The sequence below is a fragment of the Camarhynchus parvulus genome, chromosome 27, assembly GCF_901933205.1.
Source record: "Camarhynchus parvulus chromosome 27, STF_HiC, whole genome shotgun sequence".
Taxonomy (NCBI): Eukaryota; Metazoa; Chordata; class Aves; order Passeriformes; family Thraupidae; genus Camarhynchus; species Camarhynchus parvulus.
The window spans coordinates 3,187,477-3,206,981 of record NC_044597.1 but is presented as its reverse complement, the minus strand read 5'-3'; the positions used below and the strand labels follow the sequence as shown (position 1 = coordinate 3,206,981).

General features: G+C 55.0%; 1 protein-coding gene across 1 annotated transcript; it reads right to left on the bottom strand.

Moving 5' to 3' along the window:
- Nucleotides 1–4,015: 4,015 nt before the first annotated feature.
- On the bottom strand, nt 4,016–9,829 carry LOC115913908 (keratin, type I cytoskeletal 14-like). Its single transcript, XM_030966203.1, has 8 exons — nt 9,185–9,829; nt 7,655–7,737; nt 6,981–7,137; nt 6,313–6,474; nt 5,523–5,648; nt 5,214–5,434; nt 4,657–4,694; nt 4,016–4,317 (listed from the first exon to the last, which is right to left on the bottom strand). Exons 1-8 carry the CDS (start codon nt 9,689–9,691, stop codon nt 4,220–4,222), a joined length of 1,392 nt encoding a protein of 463 aa, XP_030822063.1. The 5' UTR covers nt 9,692–9,829; the 3' UTR covers nt 4,016–4,219.
- Between the last annotated feature and the right edge of the window lie 9,676 nt (nt 9,830–19,505).

Genomic DNA, 19,505 nt, shown 5'->3' with positions numbered 1-19,505 from the left:
TAAAAGTCCGCTCTTTTATCTGCAGGGAGAGGGATGAGCAGTCGTGAAAAAGCAATGAAAAGGGAATTTGTGCTCCAGGGCTCACTGGAGTCTTCACTTCAGAGACCACCCAAGAGTGGGGGACTGTGGAAAGGTGATAGGATGGGTTGTCTTCTTTGTGAAGTTAGCAAACCACCCCAAAAGGACAGGGTATGGAGGCTAGCTGGAAATTATGAGATCTCTGGGGAAAATGTGGGATAGCAGAAAGTAGATGAAGGACATGAGGAAAAAGCTTCTGGTGTGTAAGCCCTGTGAGCAGGAGCACAAAGCTGACAGGAGCACAGCTCAGTAGCTGATGCCAGTGATGTTTTCTATGATGTTTTTCTGTCAGTTGTGAGCAGGCAGGACAGCTTCACTGTGAGTTTGGAGTTTACGGCTCCCACCTAAACGGAGCTTCAGGAGAGACAGAGATCATCTCTGGTGAGCAAAAAGGCTCCAGAACCAAGCACAGTGGTGTGGCCAGGCCCTGCTGACCCACAGCACAGGCAGAACCCACCAATCTGAGTGTGCCTGGCTCATCCTGCAGGGTGTGGAGGGGAAGGGATTGCTCATGTGTGCACACGAGGGATTGTTGGGCTGTCTCTGCAGACAGGCCCCAACAGCCCCTTCCCAACAGCCAAGTTCTTCCTTAGATCATTTGCCAAAGGAGGGGAGAAAGGGTATGGAAGGAAGAACAAAGGTACATTGCTGAGGAGCTCAAAGGGCACAGCTCCCTCCCCTCCATCTGCAGAAAGCTGGAGACGGTACAGGAGTGGGATGTGTCCTTGGAATATCAGGATTGGCTGCTGTGGAGGTTCCCTATCTTCACTGGTGGATGGAGACAAGTCCGTGCAGCTCGGAGAGCTGGAGGATCGGAGTCGCTGGAGGATCAGCTGGCTCTGGCTGTCTCTGTCCCCTGGAGTGTTCCTGTCGTGTGAGCGCCGGGCACAGCGCCAGGGGACGCCCACTCGCTGCTCGTCCTGCCCAGGTGCGGATGGAAAAGGTGCAGCAGCAGCCGGGGGCGGCCGGGACGTGGCGCTGCCAGGAATGTGCTTCGTCCCCATCTTCATTTCCTCACCTCTGCCCGGGCAATGCCGCGGTTTGTCCTCTCTGATCGCTGCGGTGATGTGGGGAAAGGGGAATGTCAGAGACAAAACCGGTGCAGAGCCCCTGTGTGAGTCCAAACGCTCAGCCTTGCCCTGAGCAAAGCCCCTCAGAGTGGCACAGTGTCACACTGTCCCCTGTGTCACACAGGTGATTCACGGTTCTTCCTCTATGGGAAATTGCCTTTTCTTTCATCTTTTGTTTGCCATTGATCTGCTATGCCATAAAAACAGGCCTTTCCCAGAATATCTGTGATACTTTGGTAACGCCACAGGGCAGCAATTAAAATCATGAGCATTAATTAAGACTTAAAAGTACATTAACCACTCAAGGACGTTATTTCCGTGACCTCCCATTGAACACAACCACAAGGACTGCATGTTGTTTCTATCACACCCTTTGAAGTAAAAGGCTGAGTGTGAAACCAGATCCTGCCTCTCTTCTTGAGCACGTGCACACTGTGAGCCCATTTTTAATATTATTCACAATCAGAATTCCAGTCCTACGGCATAACAGGAGCTTCATGGTAGCACAATGGTGTTCAAACATACAATTGGTCTGACTTTGGGGGAAAATGGAGGTGAAGTTCTGGCTCCAAAATTACATATCAGCAGATGCAGATTCTATCTGGATAAAACCATTTCCCTCTTTTTATATGTATTTAAAGTTGGCTCCAGAATCAAATTATCATCAAAAAGTTCCCTAAAATGAGCTGAAAACCATGTATTAATGTCTGTTTCTAAAGTGGTCTTTTCTGTCAGAGGAATTCAGTGTTGCCTGAGAAGTCAAACCATCTTTCTGGATGAAATTCCCACTTTCTGAAACCTGCCTCAAGCTGCTGCTGCCTGTCAGCGTGAGCCACCCCTGCAGCTCCCTCCTCCATGGGGTTTCCTAAGGTCAGGACTAATTATTAATGCTCAAGGCAGGAGAAAATTGACATCTGTTTTCCACACCTCCCTCACACTGTGCAGGAGTAATTAAAGCAGGGGGTTTCATTAGCAAAGTGTTATTTGTTGTTTCTATAGGAACACAGGTGTGCCAAGACTTTTACCAGAGGAAAATACAAAGCAAGGGTGAATTCCAGTGAGGCACCTCAGCATCCCTGCACTGGGTGTTGCAACAGCCAGAGGGGCACAGGCATGGCAGGGGACTCAGAGGGGCTGCAAGAGGTGTTGGTGGTCCCTGCACCACCCATGGGGACAACAGGGTCCCTAAGAGGTGACCTGGAATGGGGTGTGGCTGTGCAAGCTGTGTCTGTCCCGACCCTTCTCAGGTATCTGATCTTGAGTGATTTAACCCTGTCTTTACCCAGCTCTGGGACATGAATTCCCCCAGGGAGAGTCCCTGGGCTGCTCTGGGCTCCCTCCTCAGGCTGTGGGAGTGGAGGGAGCACAGTCTGCAGGACCATGGAGGTGCTGGGGCTGGAAGTGCCTCGGGGTGGGAGGGTTGGGAATTGTGCTGCTGCTGACCCGTGGATCATCCATGATGCTCCACAAGGACGTGCAGCAGCCTTTATCATAACCCACTGATGAGCTCACTGATCATCAGCGTTAAACTTCAAACCAAAACCATGTCTCCTCAGGCCAGTGGATGCTGGGGATGCTCAGGGCAGCCAATGCCCCACAAGGGTCACAGGGATCTGCTCCAAGGGGACAGAATCCCAGAATCCCAGAATCCCAGAATCATGAGGTTGGAAGAGACCTCTGGGATCATCGAGTCCAACCTGTGCCCTAACACCTCACCTAGACTACAGCACCCAGTGCCATGTCCAGTCTTTTTTTAAACACAACCAGAGATGGTGATTCTACCACCTCCCTGGGAAGAGCATTCCAGTACTTTATGATTCTTTCAGTGAAAATTTTTTCCTAATATCCAGCCTATACCTTCCCTGCTGTAGCTTGAGACAGAGGGGGCACAGCCCAGGCACTGGGCAGAGCTGCAGGGCAGGGGGTTGGGGGCCTCAAAACCATGGAGCCCTGCCAGCCTGGCTGCAGGGCAGATGATGAACTACAGGCATCATTCCAATGTTTGGGGGAAAATAAAGAATTCTCTCTTATCTCCTCCTACATTCCAGACAGATTTCTGTAGAAGGGTTTTAAAGCTGTGTGGCCAGCTCTGCTCTCACTCTCCCTCAGTCGCTCTGCTCTGATTCATTTCATTGAGTTAGAAGTAGGATTTACAAAGTAATAAATGTGTCAGAATGCAGCCAAGAATGTGTCTGGACTGGCTTTCCAGGAACGCTGGGCTGGCTGACTGCAGTGGGAACTGCTGTGTCAGGAGCAGCCACCGGCAGCCGGGGAGTGCCACAAGAACTTCCAGAAGAATTTTAATCCTTTTTCTTGCACAGACCATACCCTCCTCTTCCCATCACTGTTTGCTTCACCCTTCAGTGGCGCCCTTGGAAGCAGGAACCAAAGTGAGCTGAGCTTGCCTGTCTGGAGGGATAGCAGCCCTCCTGACAGATCCCTGCCCTGCCTGCAGCTTCAGGCCATTTCACCCCAAAGTTTGGGATCCAGAATGAGGAGCACCTGCTTGGGCAGAGCTGGGGTGTGGCATTTGCAGGGTCCTGTCTGCATCACTTGGGCTTTGTTCAGTTGCTTGGCCTCTCTGGGTTAAAGCTTCAGCACTGCTGTTTGCTGGGCATTGCAGCAGGAGAGCAGCACTTTGTCCAATCTGTGAAACACAGGGATTCTCACAGGCTTCACCTCCCACCACCTGTGGAATCAGCTCCTTTCTAGACTCCCCCCACACCCTCTCCCCTGAAGCTGCCAGGTCTCAGGAGTTACAGGGGTGTGGGTGTGCAGGCCCCACCATCAGGGTACCAAGGATGGAGAATGTTGCTCCTCCCAGCTTTGTCCCACAGCTGCAGGGGTGGGACAGCCCAAGAGCATCGAGACCAGACCTGGGTTTGCAGGACTGCAAAGAGAAGCTTTATTTGATTTCTGTGTATGGCACAGAGCTGAGAGAAGGGTGAGAGAGGGTAAGGAGGGGGGTGATGGTGGGAGAAGGTGCTTTTGATGATCCATATGGCAAGAACACGTCAGCTGGGATCTGCTTTGCTGTGCTGGGCAAGGTTTGCAGCAAAACAGGCAGTGCCTCAGTGGGCAGCCTGGGTGATCTGCTCCCGGGAGGAGATCACCTTCCCATCCTGGACCTCCTCGAAGATGGTGCGGATCTGGCGGGTGGTTACTGGTCCTGCAATGGGGAAAGAAGGAGCTGTTACTGCCAGGGCAGCAAGGAGGAAGTGTCTTAAAGACCTTAGAGATTTGTTACTACAATCATCACATCAGAAACCCACTGCTAAATTGTACAGATTCAGTCTGTTCAGATAATTTCTGACACGTTTTGGCATTTTGTAATATTTTTTTATATAATAAATTTGTTGTATTGTAAAATTTTGTATATAAGTTCAAATTTTGGAAATATAATCAAATAGTAACTTTAGTAGAAAAGTAAAAGGAGTCTGTGCTAAGAAGGTGGGTGAGGATATGAGAGCTGTGTATGATCAGAGCTTCAGCCAAGACCTGTTCTTACCTTCTTTCACAGGCTGCGAGATGTAGTGGGAAGACATGCTATGGGAGGAGAACAAGGAAAAGGAGGTGAGAAACAGGAAAAAAGTGAGTAATGTCCACGATGAGATCATTATTTAAACCCTGCCTTTATACTATGTACCAATACATGATTCAAATGCTTCTGGGAACTGCCAGTGTCCCAATTGAAGGAAGAAACTGTTAAGGATGGGTGTGTGACACAGGAATTCAGACACCAGTGCAGCACCTGCTCCCTGCCCGGGATCACACAGACATGGAGGGATGGCAGCTGGAACCCAGGGATGCTGCAGGGCTGTTACAACCACTGGGCTGTTGTGGACTGGTGCGACTGAGAAGAGAGACCCTGTTGCATGCCATGGGTCAGGGAATGGGCTGAGAGAACCCACCAGGGGATGCAGGTGGTTCATTTTCTATTTCCTTTGCTATGACCCTTTGCTTCTTCTCCTGGGAAGCTGAGAAACCTCAGAAAATAAATCCTGGCAAAGGGATTTTTCACAAAGCACGACAGCGACAGCCCTCCCAGCGAAGCCCCTCACGCACTGGGCATCCTCTCCCTCCAGCAGCCGGCGGTACGTGGCGATCTCCTGCTCCAGGCGGCACTTGACGTCCAGCAGGACCCTGTACTCGTGGTTCTGGCGCTCCATGTCGCAGCGCAGCTCGGCCAGCTGCTCCTCCACGCCCGTGATCAGCATCTGCAGCTGGGCCAGCTGGGTGCCGTAGCGCGCCTCGGTGTCGGCCAGGGTGCCCTCCAGCGCCGCTTTCTGCGGGATGGGCACGGGGGTGGGCTCAGGGTGTGGCCAGGGTGGGCACAGCCCTGCATCCCCCTCCCTGCATGCCCAGCCCTGGTACCGTGCTGAGCTGCGACTGCAGGTCGATCTCCAGGCTCTGGATCGTGCGCCGCAGCTCCGTGATCTCCGTCTTGCCGCTCTGCAGCTGCTCCGTGTTGATGGCCACCTCCCGGTTCAGCTCTTCCGTCTGCAGAGAGGCAAAGCCCTCAGAGCCCTGGCTTTCCCCCTGTGAGTAGCCACCCTCCTAACAGGACTGTGAAACCAACCCTCCGCCCCACTAGGCCACCTCCTGCCAGAAGGAACCCCTACTCCATTAATCCCAGCCCTAATCCTAATGGAAACAACAAGCCTACTTAGCACTGGGTGTACACCTAACAGCCAACCTCACAGCAGGCCACCTTCTCATCCAGCTCATCTCTACAGCCACAACAGCCCTATTTTCCACAATACCAGCAGTTTTGCTTCTAACTCTACTAATTCTCTTCTTACCAACCATCCTAGAGGTAGCAGTAGCGATAATCCAAGCCTATGTCTTTGTGCTCCTGCTGAGCCTTTACCTACAAGAAAATATCTAACTCTCAATGGCACACCAAGCACATTCTTATCCCATAGTAGACCCTAGCCCCTGACCCATCCTAGGATCAGCCACTGCCCTCCTAACCACCTCAGGACTGACAATATGATTCCACTACAACTCCCCTCGACTCCTTATTCTAAGCCTACTCTCCACTATTCTCATCATGTTCCAATGATGACGTGACATTGTACGAGAAAGCACATTCCAAGACCACCACACTCCCACTGTACAGCAGCCCCAGCCCTGTGCTCACTGCTCAGCCCCAGCTGCTCACCTTGCTGAAGAACCACTGCTCAGCATCCCTGCGGTTCTTCTCGGCCAGGCTCTCGTACTGCTCCCTCATATCCGCCAGGATCTTGGTGAGGTCAATGCCAGGAGCAGCGTCCATCTCCACGCTGATCTCCCCACCCACCTGCCCACGCAGGGCAGTCATTTCCTGACAAGAAAAGAGAAGCTCATCATCATCATGCAATTCAAGAACCAGCATATAAAATGTTCCCCTTGAGAGAGAGCTCGTCAGGAAAGTGAGCATTTGGGAGCTGATCAAAAGGGAGCAAATTGGGGTATTTGCTCCATGACCACAAATAAAATAATTCAAATTGTTGTGAAATCCCCACTGGAGTTAATTCTCCAGAGAATAAAGCACTGCCTGTAGGTGGTTCATTTCTCAGGGAACAGACCTTCCCAGCCAGAAGCTGTAAGGGTTGTTAATGAACCTCTAACAGCCACAATGGGTATTACTGACGTGGCAAGTGGTGAATGGGATTTCCACAGGCTCCAGGGAGGATGTGCTGCTGCCCAGAGTGTATCCCCTCTGCTGCCTCACCAGCACTTCTCACCTCCTGCCCAGCAGTTCAGAACCCAGCACAGCCTTAAAGGCTGGACCAGAACTCAAATTTCAGTGCCTGGGGTGGCCTTTTTAGAGCCTGACTCTGTGCTCACCTCCTCATGGTTCTTCTTCAGATAAGCCAGCTCCTCCTTCAGGTTCTCAATCTGCATCTCCAGGTCAGCTCTGGACAGGGTCAGCTCATCCAGGATGCGGCGCAGGCCGTTGATGTCGGCCTCAACACTCATGCGCAGAGCCTGCTCCGACTCAAACCTGGGGGCACAAACGCACTCAGCAAAGCTGCACCAGCCCCTGCCAGCTGGACACACAGCCCCTGTCTGTGCCTCCACACTGCTGTTGGCATCGTGGCAATACTACATGGCCCCATTGACAATTTTCCTAGGGGAAGTTCTGAGCAAAGTGGGGGGAAACTGATAAAAAAGTGTCCACCTGAGTCTAGAACATCACCCTGCTCCTTACACCAGGCCTTGGTACTGGCCCTGGGTTCTGTGGAGCTGCACACACACATTAAAGGCACAGTGAGGCACAGGGCAAGATTTCTGTACCAGAGATAAATCAGCAACAGGAATAAAATAGTGGGTTTGGATGGAAGCAACATAATCCCTGTGTGCCTGTAAGACTGGGAGAACCATCTGCTTTGGAAATTGCACCCTCATTTTGAAGGCTTTGCTTCCACATTGCCTTTCTGGGGTGTGGATGGGATTTTCTCCTAATTTCATCAAACTTCCCTGCACACTTTGCCCCATTTTTTCCAGGAAATGTGTCTTACTTGGTCCTGAAGTCATCTGCTGTCAGCCTGGCATTGTCAATCTGCAGCATGAGGTTGGAATTGTCCACTGTGGCCGCCAACACCTGGGCAGCGAAAGACAAAAGAGTGTCAGGAATTCCTCCTGGCTGAGTGTTGGGACAGGAACAACACTTTTGGGGAAGTTTGGCATTTCCTTAGCAGAAGTCTGGAATCAAGACAAGTGAGATGCAGCTGAGACTGACTGCTGGTTACTCCATGACTTCCCTTTCCAAAAATCCACCAGGAAGGGTTTCAAAAGGCAGAGTGAGGCCACATAAGATGGGTGAGATCTGATGGTGGCCTTTGTTCCTATTCTCCAGGGCAGGTGCTGTTTGTGGAGAGGTCAGAGGGACCAGTGGGGTGTCTTGTGCTTGTTACACTTTATTCTGGGATGGATTTAATTGGTTGGCAGCAGAAACAGAGCAAAAGGCAGTGAGCAGGTGCCTACAGATTCTGATTTTCATATTACCAAAGCAGGAGCAAATAACCCACACTGGGAGGAGAACTCTGTTGAGGAGGTGGGGGGGGAAATGAGCTCCCTGCATCCTTTGCCAGCACTCCTGCAGCTCCAGCTGTCCACAGCTTCTGGAATCCCTGGGGGCAATTCATACATGGGAAGTAACAGAGAACAATGTGAACTCCAAAGTGGTATGCTGGGACTCAAATCAAACAGAGAGGAATCACCCCCTGAGCTGCCTGAGCTGGGGACTTTGTACCAATTCCAGCCCTGGGGCAGCAATTGCCAAAAGAGGCAAAAAACTCGTTATTGGTCAGTTCCATCTTTTTATCATCTAAATCTCCTCCACGGGAGGAGCTGAAACAAGTTTGCAAATTCTTTGCCTGAATGTGTCCAAATATGACATCAGTGTTTCACAGTTCGCCCACAGCTGCAAATTTCCCTGCGCCTTAAACTCCCAAGAACTCACAAGATCAGTGCAGACTTGTCTGTTTTCATCATTTTTGTCTTATATCCTCTTAGATCTGTTCCTGCCAGTGAAAGCTGCCGCTTGTCCCACTCAGGAGGACGTAACCAAAAGCTGACATTGAGACATCTCTAATTTCCAGCTGGGAAATCCGCACATGCCACTGGGACATTTTTTACTACATAATTAGTAATGACTAATTACAGAGGTAACAGTCATCTTCTCTGCTTCCTCTCTGACACACTGATAATCCCAGCATCCTACCTTGTCCCTGAGCTGCTCAATAGTCCTGTAGTAAGAAGGAAGGCAGGAGGTGACAGTGTGGCAGCAAGTATCATCAGGTAACCTGAACCTATCTGACTCCTTTCCTGCCCCATCTCTTTCCCTGCATCAGAACAGTCAACAGAAACCCCATGCTGGTGCCTGGTGACCTGCTGTTCACAGTGACTGTTATTCCAAAGCTCTGCTTTTCATTTCACACTGATTACCTGCTATTTGATAAACTTCTCCCCTCCAGCTGTAACACGAACAAGGTCATCTCTTCACAAGTGACTTTGCTGAAGATGTCACGTTAATCCCAGCATCCTACCTTGTTCCTGAGCTCCTCGATAGTCCTGTAGTAGGGGCTGTAGTCACGGTCAGGACCAGGTCCCTGCTTCTTGTACCACTCCCTGATCTTCACCTCCAGGTCGGTGTTGGCCTCCTCCAGGGCTCGCACCTTGTCCAGGTAGGCGGCCAGGCGGTCGTTGAGGTTCTGCATGGTCTCCTTCTCCCCCGCCGGCAGGATGCCATCACCGCCTCCAAAGCCTCCGAATCCTCCTCCAAAGCCGGCCCCAAAGCCGGCCCCATAGCTGCCCCCAAAGCCCCCGCCCAGGGCCCCTCCTGCGCTGCTGCAGTAGCTGCCCCCAAAGCCGCTGCCGAGCCCCGAGACCACGCGCGAGGAGACGGAGTAGCTGCCGGAGCCGCCGTGCACGCTGGGGGCCCGGTACCCTCCTCCCCCGACACGCACGGAGGAGACCCTGCTGGAGCCGCCCCCCAGGCCCCCGAAGCCCTTGAGGGAGGTGGAGGACGAGTATTGCCTGACAGTGGTGCTCATGCTGGAGGCGGGAGGTGCACACAGAGGCGGCTCGGCAGCGCAGCAGCAGCGGCAGCAGCAGCGAGTGCTCGCTCCCCTGCCTCGGGGCCCTTTATAGCCCGGCCAGGAGGCGTTGCCGGCGCCTTTCGACACCCCTGACAGCCAAAGCCAAATTCCAGAATCATCATTTTCCTCTCCTTGATTTCACATCTTTTGTCACATCCACCGGGCAACACTGTGGCTCACATGGGACTTTTTTCCTCTTTGATTCCCAGCGCCTGGCGTGGTGCAGGTCCCTGCTCGGGGCTATGTTTTGGCACTCCCAGTGTCCATTCCTGCTCCACCCGCTGCTCCCTCATGAAGTAACACAATGAATCCTCTGTTATCCACCAAGTCACCTGCAAGTATCGTTGCAAACACCTACAAATCTGTTTATTTGGTTTTTTAAGGAGTCTAGAGCCAAGGAAAGCTTTTTTAAAGAGTCTAAAGCCAAATGCACACAAGAGCTCTGTGCATCAATAATCTTTATATGGGCCAAGCCAAAGCCGGATGGAAACTTTCCTGTCAGGACCTTTATTGCAGGACAAGCACAGACCTGGCAGGATTTGTGTACTGATACAGGATTTGGCAGAAATCTTATAGCTCAAAAAGAGAATAAACTCCAGCAATTTCTGCTTATGTACCAGCCTGGGCTGAATCTCCCTACAGAGACTGGAAAGTCCCTACAGTGGTGGGTTTTCAGTTAGTTTAAAGGGTGGATGAGTAATGTTTCCCAGCAGTACCTGCTTTGCTCCACCACCTTTCCCAAATCCCACAGAAACTGCATGTAACTTCTAAAAAATGTATAGAAGCTAAAAAATCCTGTGCTCTCTCAACACTGAGGCAGGGTTTAATGCTTAAACATTCTAAATCAGAGGAGAGGGACTGAAACTCTACCAGACACCCACAGCCAGGGCAGGTTACTTGCAATTCCTGATGGGAAGAGAAGGATCAATCCTTATCAATGGGAAGAGCAGGATAAATCCTTGTCGGTAGGAAGAGTATGATCAATCCTTATCAGTGTTTGTGCTCTAGGCTTTTTCCTACAGATTTGCAGCTGAAGACAGCGATGCCAATGGTAGCAGGAGCAGCATCACCTCTATCAAAAGTGGTGATGGGCAAAGCTCAACACAGCCCAACCCTGCAAACACCAAGGGTTTGACCATCCCAGCGCAGAGGGGAGGGACAGTGCTGGCCACACCTGCCCCAGGCTACTGAAGGACTGAGCAGAATGATTGCAGTAACATATCTGGACAGGTATTGGTGTGGAAAAAGCAGCAAAGAAGCAGGAAATGTGGGACTGCTCTGTTTTATTCTTTCTTGGGGGAAAAAGCCCTTTGTTGATGTGATGCAAGCTCTTGTTGTGTGCACTGGAAAATCGCACACCCAGCCCGGCCTGCCTGGCTCCAGCCATGGCATTCTCAATAAAAGAAGTTATTTTAGCTTTTCTCAGAGGTGCCTGTGAGGTAGTGAAGGAGTTATGGGGATTAGGAACCCTTTTGTGTTCTCGCTCATGTTGTGAGCTCCTTCCTTCCCAGCCCCCTCCGGCTGTTTTCACATTATAATGCACTAACTGATTTTGGAGGTGCTCAGATGTTCCCAGAGCCTCACCCTCGGTAATTCATGGTGCCTCTTTTCTTTCATGTTCCCCGAAGGACACAGGAACAACAAGGCTTTATCTGCCTCCTGTTAGATCTCAGGACTTCACAGCAGTCACGCTCCCCTTAGCAGCTCCAGGGCTGTGGGGTGACTTTCTGGGCAGCCACCAAGCCACAGCTTAACAAGAGAGACTCTGGATCCTCTCGCTCAAGGGCTCTGCTCTCTGGGCAGTGCTGCCTCACACCCATGGGCTTCAGATTTGGAATTTTGACTCCCCAAGCTGCAAAAACGGAGAGGTTGGAATGCCCACATTCCCCATCCCTCAGAGAGCTGGGGAGGGAGGGGACCAGGGCCCAACCCAGCCCTGGCAAAGAGCACAGTGAGCAGAGCACAGTGCTCAGCTCCCAGCACCATCCTGGTGCGACCTGGCAGGGCCAAGATCAGCTGTTCCTGGCCTGTTTCCCTCTGCACTGGAGGGTACAGGATTACCCAAGAGCCATCGTGTGAGAGCTGTGCTCCAGAGCCATCCTGGACCACCCCTGCTCCCAGCTCTTCCAAATGTGCTCACTTTGCTCAAGTTTGCTCCAGCAAACACCCTCCTGCTCCAGGCAATTCCCTCCTTGGCCCTGAGCCTCCCATGTGGGCTACAAGCTGTGCTGTGAGGTCTGACCCCCCTCAGGTCACCCTCACATTTTAGGCCAAGTTCCAAGTCAGCCTGAAGGTGACAACTGCCCTAACACGAGGCAAAGCCCTTCCACAGCCCACAGGAAGGGGACACCTGGCCTTTTTACAGCTTTTCTCGTACATTATCACAACCTCAGCCCAGGTTTCAGTTCTTTTACCAGGTGTGGCAGATGCCACACAGACAATCTGGAAATTGTCCTGCAATATCAGCTTTTCCCTGGTCTTTCCTGACCAATGCTCTTGCTGGGCAGCTGCTGCCCTGGCTGCTGACTGAGCTCCTGGAACAACAATCCCACGCCTGGAACAACAATCCCACACTATTCTGACATCAGGAACCCTCAGCACAGAGCTCCCCTGTGCTGGCTGTTGACATCAGGACACAGAGGAGCAGCTCTGCTTCAGCTATTTCATGCTACTTGAAGAATTCAATCTCCCAGGCTTTCCTGAGGCACTCACCCACAACAAATTCCCTTGAGATAAAAGAAAAAAAGAACACATCATAATGCTCAGGAGATGGTATCAGAGTCTGCTCCAGCAAGAAGCACGCTGGAGATGCAATCTGTGCCTCGTGTGCTGCAGCAGGAGGAAAGGACTGAACTCCTCGGTTTGCATTGGAGGGGAGGTGACATTTCCTCCACACGCGGTGCCCAGAGTGGGGAAAGCTGGTGTGAAACTGCCACGGTCAGTGTGTTGCATTTACTTCAAACAATAACAGCTAATTGTGCTTTTAATGTCATGAGTAAGAGCTAATTAGGAGTCATTGCTTTTCCCCTGTGGGCCAGCTTCTCCCGAGTGCCTTCCACAGAATTCCCAGCTCAGCTGGAGCTCACTGAGGGTTGCAGACCTGGCGAAGGAGCACTCCTGAGTGTGAGAAATGGCAGGCACAGGCTCTACCCTTGCTGATGGGTTTGCTCTGAAAGTCTCAACAACAGAAAATAGGGAACAAATATATCAAGGTGTGGAGTGACACATGATGTCTTTGTTTCTATCTCAGCTGTCGATTCTTTACCATCTGCCAGGACGTGTCCTGACGGCCCCCCCACATTCTCTGGAAAAAGCCATCCCAGCTCCTATTACCATGAAAGGAAACAGTGCTCGTGTGTGCAATGGAAACTCCCTCTGGGCTGCCCGGGGCACTTTGCCATCAGCCAGCCTGCCCGGCTGCCCGGGCTGCAGGGTGTGGGTGATGCCACCCCCTTTAATCCCCTCCTTCCACACCAAGAGACAGAGATGGACAGCACAGCCCGGCCCGGCAGCTGCAGAGGGGAACAGGAGGCAAAGGAGGGAGTGGGGAGAAGGGAAGGACAAGGGGAGTGACTCTGGATTGTCCCTCTGCAGGCTCCAAATTGGAGCAGTGAAGTCAGATATTGCTGTGCCACTGCCCTCCAGCTGCTCCACTGGGAGCCCCAAATCAGGGCCACTCTGGGCTACTGATGAGCTCCCAGCTCCTCTCCTCTCCTCTCCTCTCCTCTCCTCTCCTCTCCCTCTCCTCTCCTCTCCTCTCCTCTCCTCTCCTCTCCTCTCCTCTCCTCTCCTCTCCTCTCCTCTCCTCTCCTCTCCTCTCCTCTCCTCTCCTCTCCTCATGGAACAGGATGATGTTCCTGCATTTGGCCCAGGGTGATGTTCCTGCATTTGGCCCAGGTCCTGAGTGGTTTGCAGAGCATCAGCTGAGGTCCCAGCCCTGTGTCACTGATGCTTCATGAGCCACCTCGCCCAGTGAGGGCCATGAGGGCACAGACCTGCTCCCAGCAGAGCCCCACTCTGCCCTTTTGGCACAGGGTGTGCCAAGGAGATCCCTCCCAGAGTGATTCCCAGGGGATCAGCCCTGCTGACACAGCCAGTGCACAGCTCTGCTGCCCGTCCAAGGCAGCGTGGGGCAATGGCTTCTCCCTGCTGCACTCAGGGGTCATGGGCCCATCTGGAACGAGATGATCTTTCCACACTTGTTGAAGCTCTTCCCCCCAGTCCCACTGTAGCTGCTCCTCCTCATGGGCAGGCACTGTGACAGCCCCACTGTGACACTGTGACACTGCCAGCCCACCCCAGGCTGGGCACAGCCTCTGCTGGCACCTCTTAGCCAGGATTCTGAACAAGTTGTGATCTCCAGTCCAGGCTCCAAGGGCTGGCTCAGCCCTCTGCCTCTGCCTGGGGATGAGGGACTCACTCCAGCAAGGTCCTGCTGAGCACTCTGGCTCCCTGTGGGCTGTCTCTGGTGGCATCCTCACCCACACAGTGACAGAGTGCAGAGCCAAGAGCAGATCTGGGCATTCTCAGAGCCCAAGGGACACAAGCTGCTCTGATGCTGGGTGGAACCAAGGCTCTTCTGTGAATCTCCCCCAGCTGCAGAGGTGTGACCAGAGGAAGAAGGACAGATAGACACACCTCAGGGCTTGTTTTACTCAGACAGAAGAATATTTTTATGTCTGAATAGAGCTAAAGTCTCAAGCCACCAGGAATTGCTTGAGCTCCATCTCCATGACAAATTCCAACCTCTGGAGTTTCCCACGTTAGCTTTTCAGCATCTGTCTTCCAGGCAGCAGCAGCTCTTGCATTTTCTCATGTCTCATTCTTCGGTGTGGCAATACAATCACACCCTGTCTGCTCATTCTCATCCCCTCACTGGGCATGGCAGGGAGCCACATGAACATTCTGCTGACTGTGGGCAACAAGCAGCAGCTCCCACACTCATCCTGCACCCACACCACCCCCAGGGCAAGGTCTTCAGCCCGATGGGAATCCCAGCTTGGGACACCCGTGACGTTGGTGGTGGGGTGAGGCAGGAACCAGCACTGGCCTGGGGACACTTGTGCTCACAGAAGGGAATCGTGATTTAAACCCCACTCTGGGGTGAGGCCAGTCACGCCAAAGGACCCCAGGGGGATGTGACAAACCTGCTGGTGGTGACAGGGACTCCAGCAGCCCTGTGACTCCTCCACAGGAGCCTGTGCTGGCGTTAAGTGCCCTCCTGCATCCAGGCCTTGTCCTGGCTCCGTGCAGACCCTTCCCAGCAGCACAGCCCTGACGGCCAGGAGGATGGGCCGGAGCAATGGGAACTGCCCCCCCCAGACTGGGATTTCCAGCCCCCCCAGACTGGGATTTCCAGCCCCCACAGACTCTGAATTCCAGCCCCCACAGACTCTGATTTCCATCCCCCACAGACTCTGAATTCCAGCCCCCACAGACTGGGATTTCCAGCCCCCACAGACTGGGATTTCCAGCCCCCACAGATTGGGATTTCCAGCCCCCACAGACTGTGATTTCCAGCCCCCACAGACTGGGATTTCCAGCCCCCACAGACTGTGATTTCCAGCCCCCACAGACTGGGATTTCCAGCCCCCACAGACTGTGATTTCCAGCCCCCACAGACTCTGATTTCCATCCCCCACAGACTCTGAATTCCAGCCCCCACAGATTGGGATTTCCAGCCCCCACAGACTGTGATTTCCAGCCCCCACAGACTGGGATTTCCAGGCCCCCACAGGCTCTGATTTCCAGCTGCCCCAGGGCAGCCCCTCTCCTCACTGGGACCCCAGCTGTGGTCTCAGTCCCCTCTGGCAGAGGGCTGTGGCCTGGCCCCTCAGGCAGGATGTGCTGTGTGTTCTGGATCCCTCCTGCCCTCTCTCTCCCCTGCTCCTCGAGGGCTGATGGTTGTGGCAGGTGTTGCCTGTGAGGCTGCACCATGGTGTTGGTGCAGCAGGGCCTTGTCCCCTGGTGCACTTGAGGGGACAATGGGGCACCAGAGCTGCTGGGAGGGGAAGGGGCTGCCCAGCCCCTGTGCTCAGGGGATGTACCCCAGAGCAGTCCCTGTAACCGGGCTGTGCTGTCACTTCCCACATGATGGAAATGACTTGGCTGCTCATTAATCTGTACTTGGCAGGGAGTTTTATATGAAGTCATTAACAAGACTGAAACAGTCAGTGCCTACCAGTGGCCCCTGGCAATAAACCTGCCCCATCCCTCCCTGGCTCCCCCCAAGGACCTGAGCCCCCACCCCCAGCCCTGCTAAAGCCCCTCTCAGGAGCCCATCCCTGCTCCCTCGCCATGCCCAGGCACTCCTGGCCAAGGAACACTGCTCCACCCTGGAGCTCTAATGACACTAATGATTTTCTGAACACGAGTTGGGAGTGCAGAGCCAAGGCCCATCAGGAGGTGATGGCTTGCCTGGGCCTGGCACACGCTGGCCCCGCTCTCGCCCGGAGCGCAGCGGATTCTCTGATACGTAACAGTAATTAATGCTGCACTCATTAAGAGATTTTCCTCTGTTATTATTCTGTTAATCCGAACCCTTGGCTCAGCCCAGTGCTGCAGGACCAGCGGGTGCTTGGGATAAACTCTGTACCCTGTGTGGATGTGGTTCTGCACCTCCAGGGCTGGGCTGAGACCCTCGGGCAGAACCAAATGCTGGGAGTCCTGATGGTACCAATGGTCCCACTTGTCCTTGTGCCCCACTGATCCCAGTGGTGCCAATGGTCCTAGAAGTTCCCATGCCCCAGTGTCCTGGTGGTCCTGTTGTCCTGATGGTTCTGGTGGTACCTGTGGTCCCAATGGTTCCTATGCCCTGCTGGCTCAGTAGTCCCGGTGTCCCGGTGGTGCTGGCAATCCCAATGCCCCAGTGATGCCGGTGCCCCCCACCCCACAGGAGCCCTGGGGTGTGATCAGACTGCAGCTGGGCATCTGGGCTGGGGAACGGTGCTGGGATCCCGCTCTGGGCTGTGGGCTGGGGCAGAGGGACCCGGTGGGACCCCTGGGGAACGGGGGGATCCGAGGGGACCTGGTGAGACGGGGGTACCCGGTGGGGCCGGGTGGGTCCGGGGGTCCCGGAGGTACCCAGTGGGACAAGGCTGGGATCGGGGGTATCCCGTGGGGCCGGGAGGATCCGGGGGTGCCGGTGGCAGCGGGCGGGACAGCCACGAACAGCGCCCGGTGGCGCCGGGCCGTGCCCGGGGGCGCGATCGCTGCACACGGGCGCCCCCTGCTGGCAACGGCGGGGACAGGCACGGGGCGGAGCGCGGCGGGGACGGGAACGGGGGAACGGGAACGGGGACGGGAACGGGAACGGGGATAGGGACGGGGACGGGGATAGGGACAGGAACTGGAACGGGAGCGGGAACAGGAAGGGGAACGGGGACGGGAACGGGAATGGAGACGGGGACGGGGATGGGGACAGGAACGGGGATAGGGACAGGGAGGGGCAGTTCTGGGGTGCTCAGGGGGTACCAATGTGTGCAGGGCTGTGCGGGGGGGTACTGGAGTGTACACAGGTGCCCCGTGGGCAGCCGGTCCCTGCCTGCTCCTGCCCGAGCTGCCCCCGCGCCCCAGCCGTGCCCCCTCAGCCCCCGGTGCCGGTGCCGCAGAGCCGGGGCGGGTGCTGAGCCAGCACCGGAGTCCGGCCGGGCAGAGCCGGGCGGAGCGGGGAGGAGAAGAGCATGAGCAGGTGTGTGAGGTGTGTGAGGTGTGTAAGGTGAGCACAGTCGTGTGTTCGCCTGGCACGCACAGTTCTGACGCGGCCCCGAGGCTGCTCCGCACACACGGGCTGCGGGGAGAGCCCCTCTGGCACCGGGCACCGCCGGGGAACCCGGGCCTTGGCAGTGCAGACCCTGCTCTGCCCCAGCCCCGTGCCTGTGACCGACCCCAGGAGCACAGCGCAGGGGTGAGAGCCCAGCCTGAGGGAGCAGTGCAGGGCTCCCTCCCGAGTGATTCCCCTGGGGACGCCCCCAGCAGGCTCACCCCGAGCCCCTGACCCTGAGATGCCACTGAGCACTGCTCCAGCTCCATCTGCAGCTCCTGCTCCCGTGGCACAGGCTCCCCTGAGATGGGTCAGACCCTGTCAGTCCTGTACAATAGCCCTGAGTTTTGATAGCCCCATAAACTATTCCCCCTTCAGAATCCACTGGCCTACAGGTGCCAGGAACATGTGCTCTGGTCCAGTGACCATGTCCCAGGAATGATGCCAGTGGAATTGGTCAGGGTGAGGGACATGCCGAGGGGGAACAGAGCAGACCAGCAGTGCCCTGCATGCTCAGACCCCTCACAGAGCCAGGGGGCACCTTTGTCCTGGGACTGGATGCTGCTGGGATGAAGGCCAGGCTGTGTCCTCGTGGGGGAGAGCAGTGTCTGGCCATTCAGTCACCCCATGGCATGTCCAGGCTGGAGAACATGGGGTCCCACACCTGCATGAGCCCCCACCCAGCGCCTCGCTGGTCCCTGTGAGTCACGGGATGCATTCCTGGGGCAGGAGGGGACATGTGAGCTGCAGGGACAGGCCGGCTGCGTCATCCCCTCGCTCCCACGCCCGGGGCCGGGGCGGCCCAGCTCCAAGCTGAAACTTGTCTGACAGTAATTACAGGGGAGATGAGGACTTCAGAGGATTTACATTCCTGTTGGGCCACACCTGGGAAAGAACTTTCACCATCAGCCAGTTCCTGAGAAATGACTTTCTGCCTGCGTGGCCCAGCCACAGCCCTGCCCAGGGAGCCCAGTGGGACTGGGGGGCTCCTGCCAGCCCCATTTTGGCTCTGTCTCTCTGCAGAGAGCCCCAAACCCTCTCCTGCTGTCCTCAGAGCTCCCTGGGAGCTTCTTTCCCAGCGTGGGGTCGGTGCAGCTCAGTGCCCAGCATGGCTGGGGTCTGACCACCCTTCCCTTGGGATCAGAGTGGATGGTTGTGGTGACTGGAAGCTGGAGATGAGGGGATTTCACCAGTGTCCCCAAGAGATTGGAGCCACATGGGTGGCCAGTCAGGCCCTTCAATTGGTGCCTTGTCACCCTTCACCTTTGCTTTGGCTAAGGACAGCTCCCAGTGACTGCCTGGGAGCCAGGGCTTAGACCCAGGGCATTGTGAAGAACTGGAGGACTCAGGGGACACAGGAGACTCTCTGAGTGAGGGGCCATATCTGCTCAGGGCGTTTCTGTCACCCCCAGCCGACACACAGCCTTCCCAAATGTCAGACAAGGCTGGACCCCGAGAGCCCCTTGGACATATTCTGCTCATCCCAGATGCTTAACCAGCTGGGAAAATCCTGAGATCCCCCATTCCTGAGCCTCTCCCTGCTGCCCATGAACATGGAGAGACACAGGCAGCCAGTTCCTGAACCAGCTTTGCCAGAGCCTCCTCCTCCTCCAGCCACTGCTGTTTCCCACCCTGTGCTGGTGCCCCCGGTGGGATCCCTGGGGGGCTGGAACTGCTCTCCTTGCCCTGGCCCAGCTGTGCTGCAGCAGCTGTGGCAGGGACACGGGTGAGCCCAGCCAGGCCAGTGTGGCACAGGGCACAGCGTGGCACTGCCATGCTTCAGTCCTGGGCCTGGCAGTCCCATGGCCAGGGCTGCCCCACATTCCCACCGTGGGTCCCTGCCTGTGTCCCCTCCCCGTGTCCCTTGCACTGCTGACAGGGCACTGCCACACCAGCCCTGCGAGGCTTCACAGCATTGTCTTTGCAGGGTCCCGGGGCTCTCAGCTGCAGCCCAGCAAGGCAAGAGGGGCCATGTCAGCCTCCAGCACATCCCAGGAGCTGCTGGGA

Bases quoted from the DNA above. Each gene is read 5' to 3' on its own strand.
- LOC115913908 (XM_030966203.1), bottom strand. From the start codon at position 9,691: ATGAGCACCACTGTCAGGCAATACTCGTCCTCCACCTCCCTCAAGGGC. The intron at 7,738-9,184 runs GTAGGATGCTGG...TTCGCTGCCCAG, and splicing joins TCGAGGAGCTCAGGAACAAG to GTGTTGGCGGCCACAGTGGA. The intron at 4,695-5,213 runs GTGCGTGAGGGG...CTCCTCCCATAG, and splicing joins CTGGAGGGAGAGGATGCCCA to CATGTCTTCCCACTACATCT.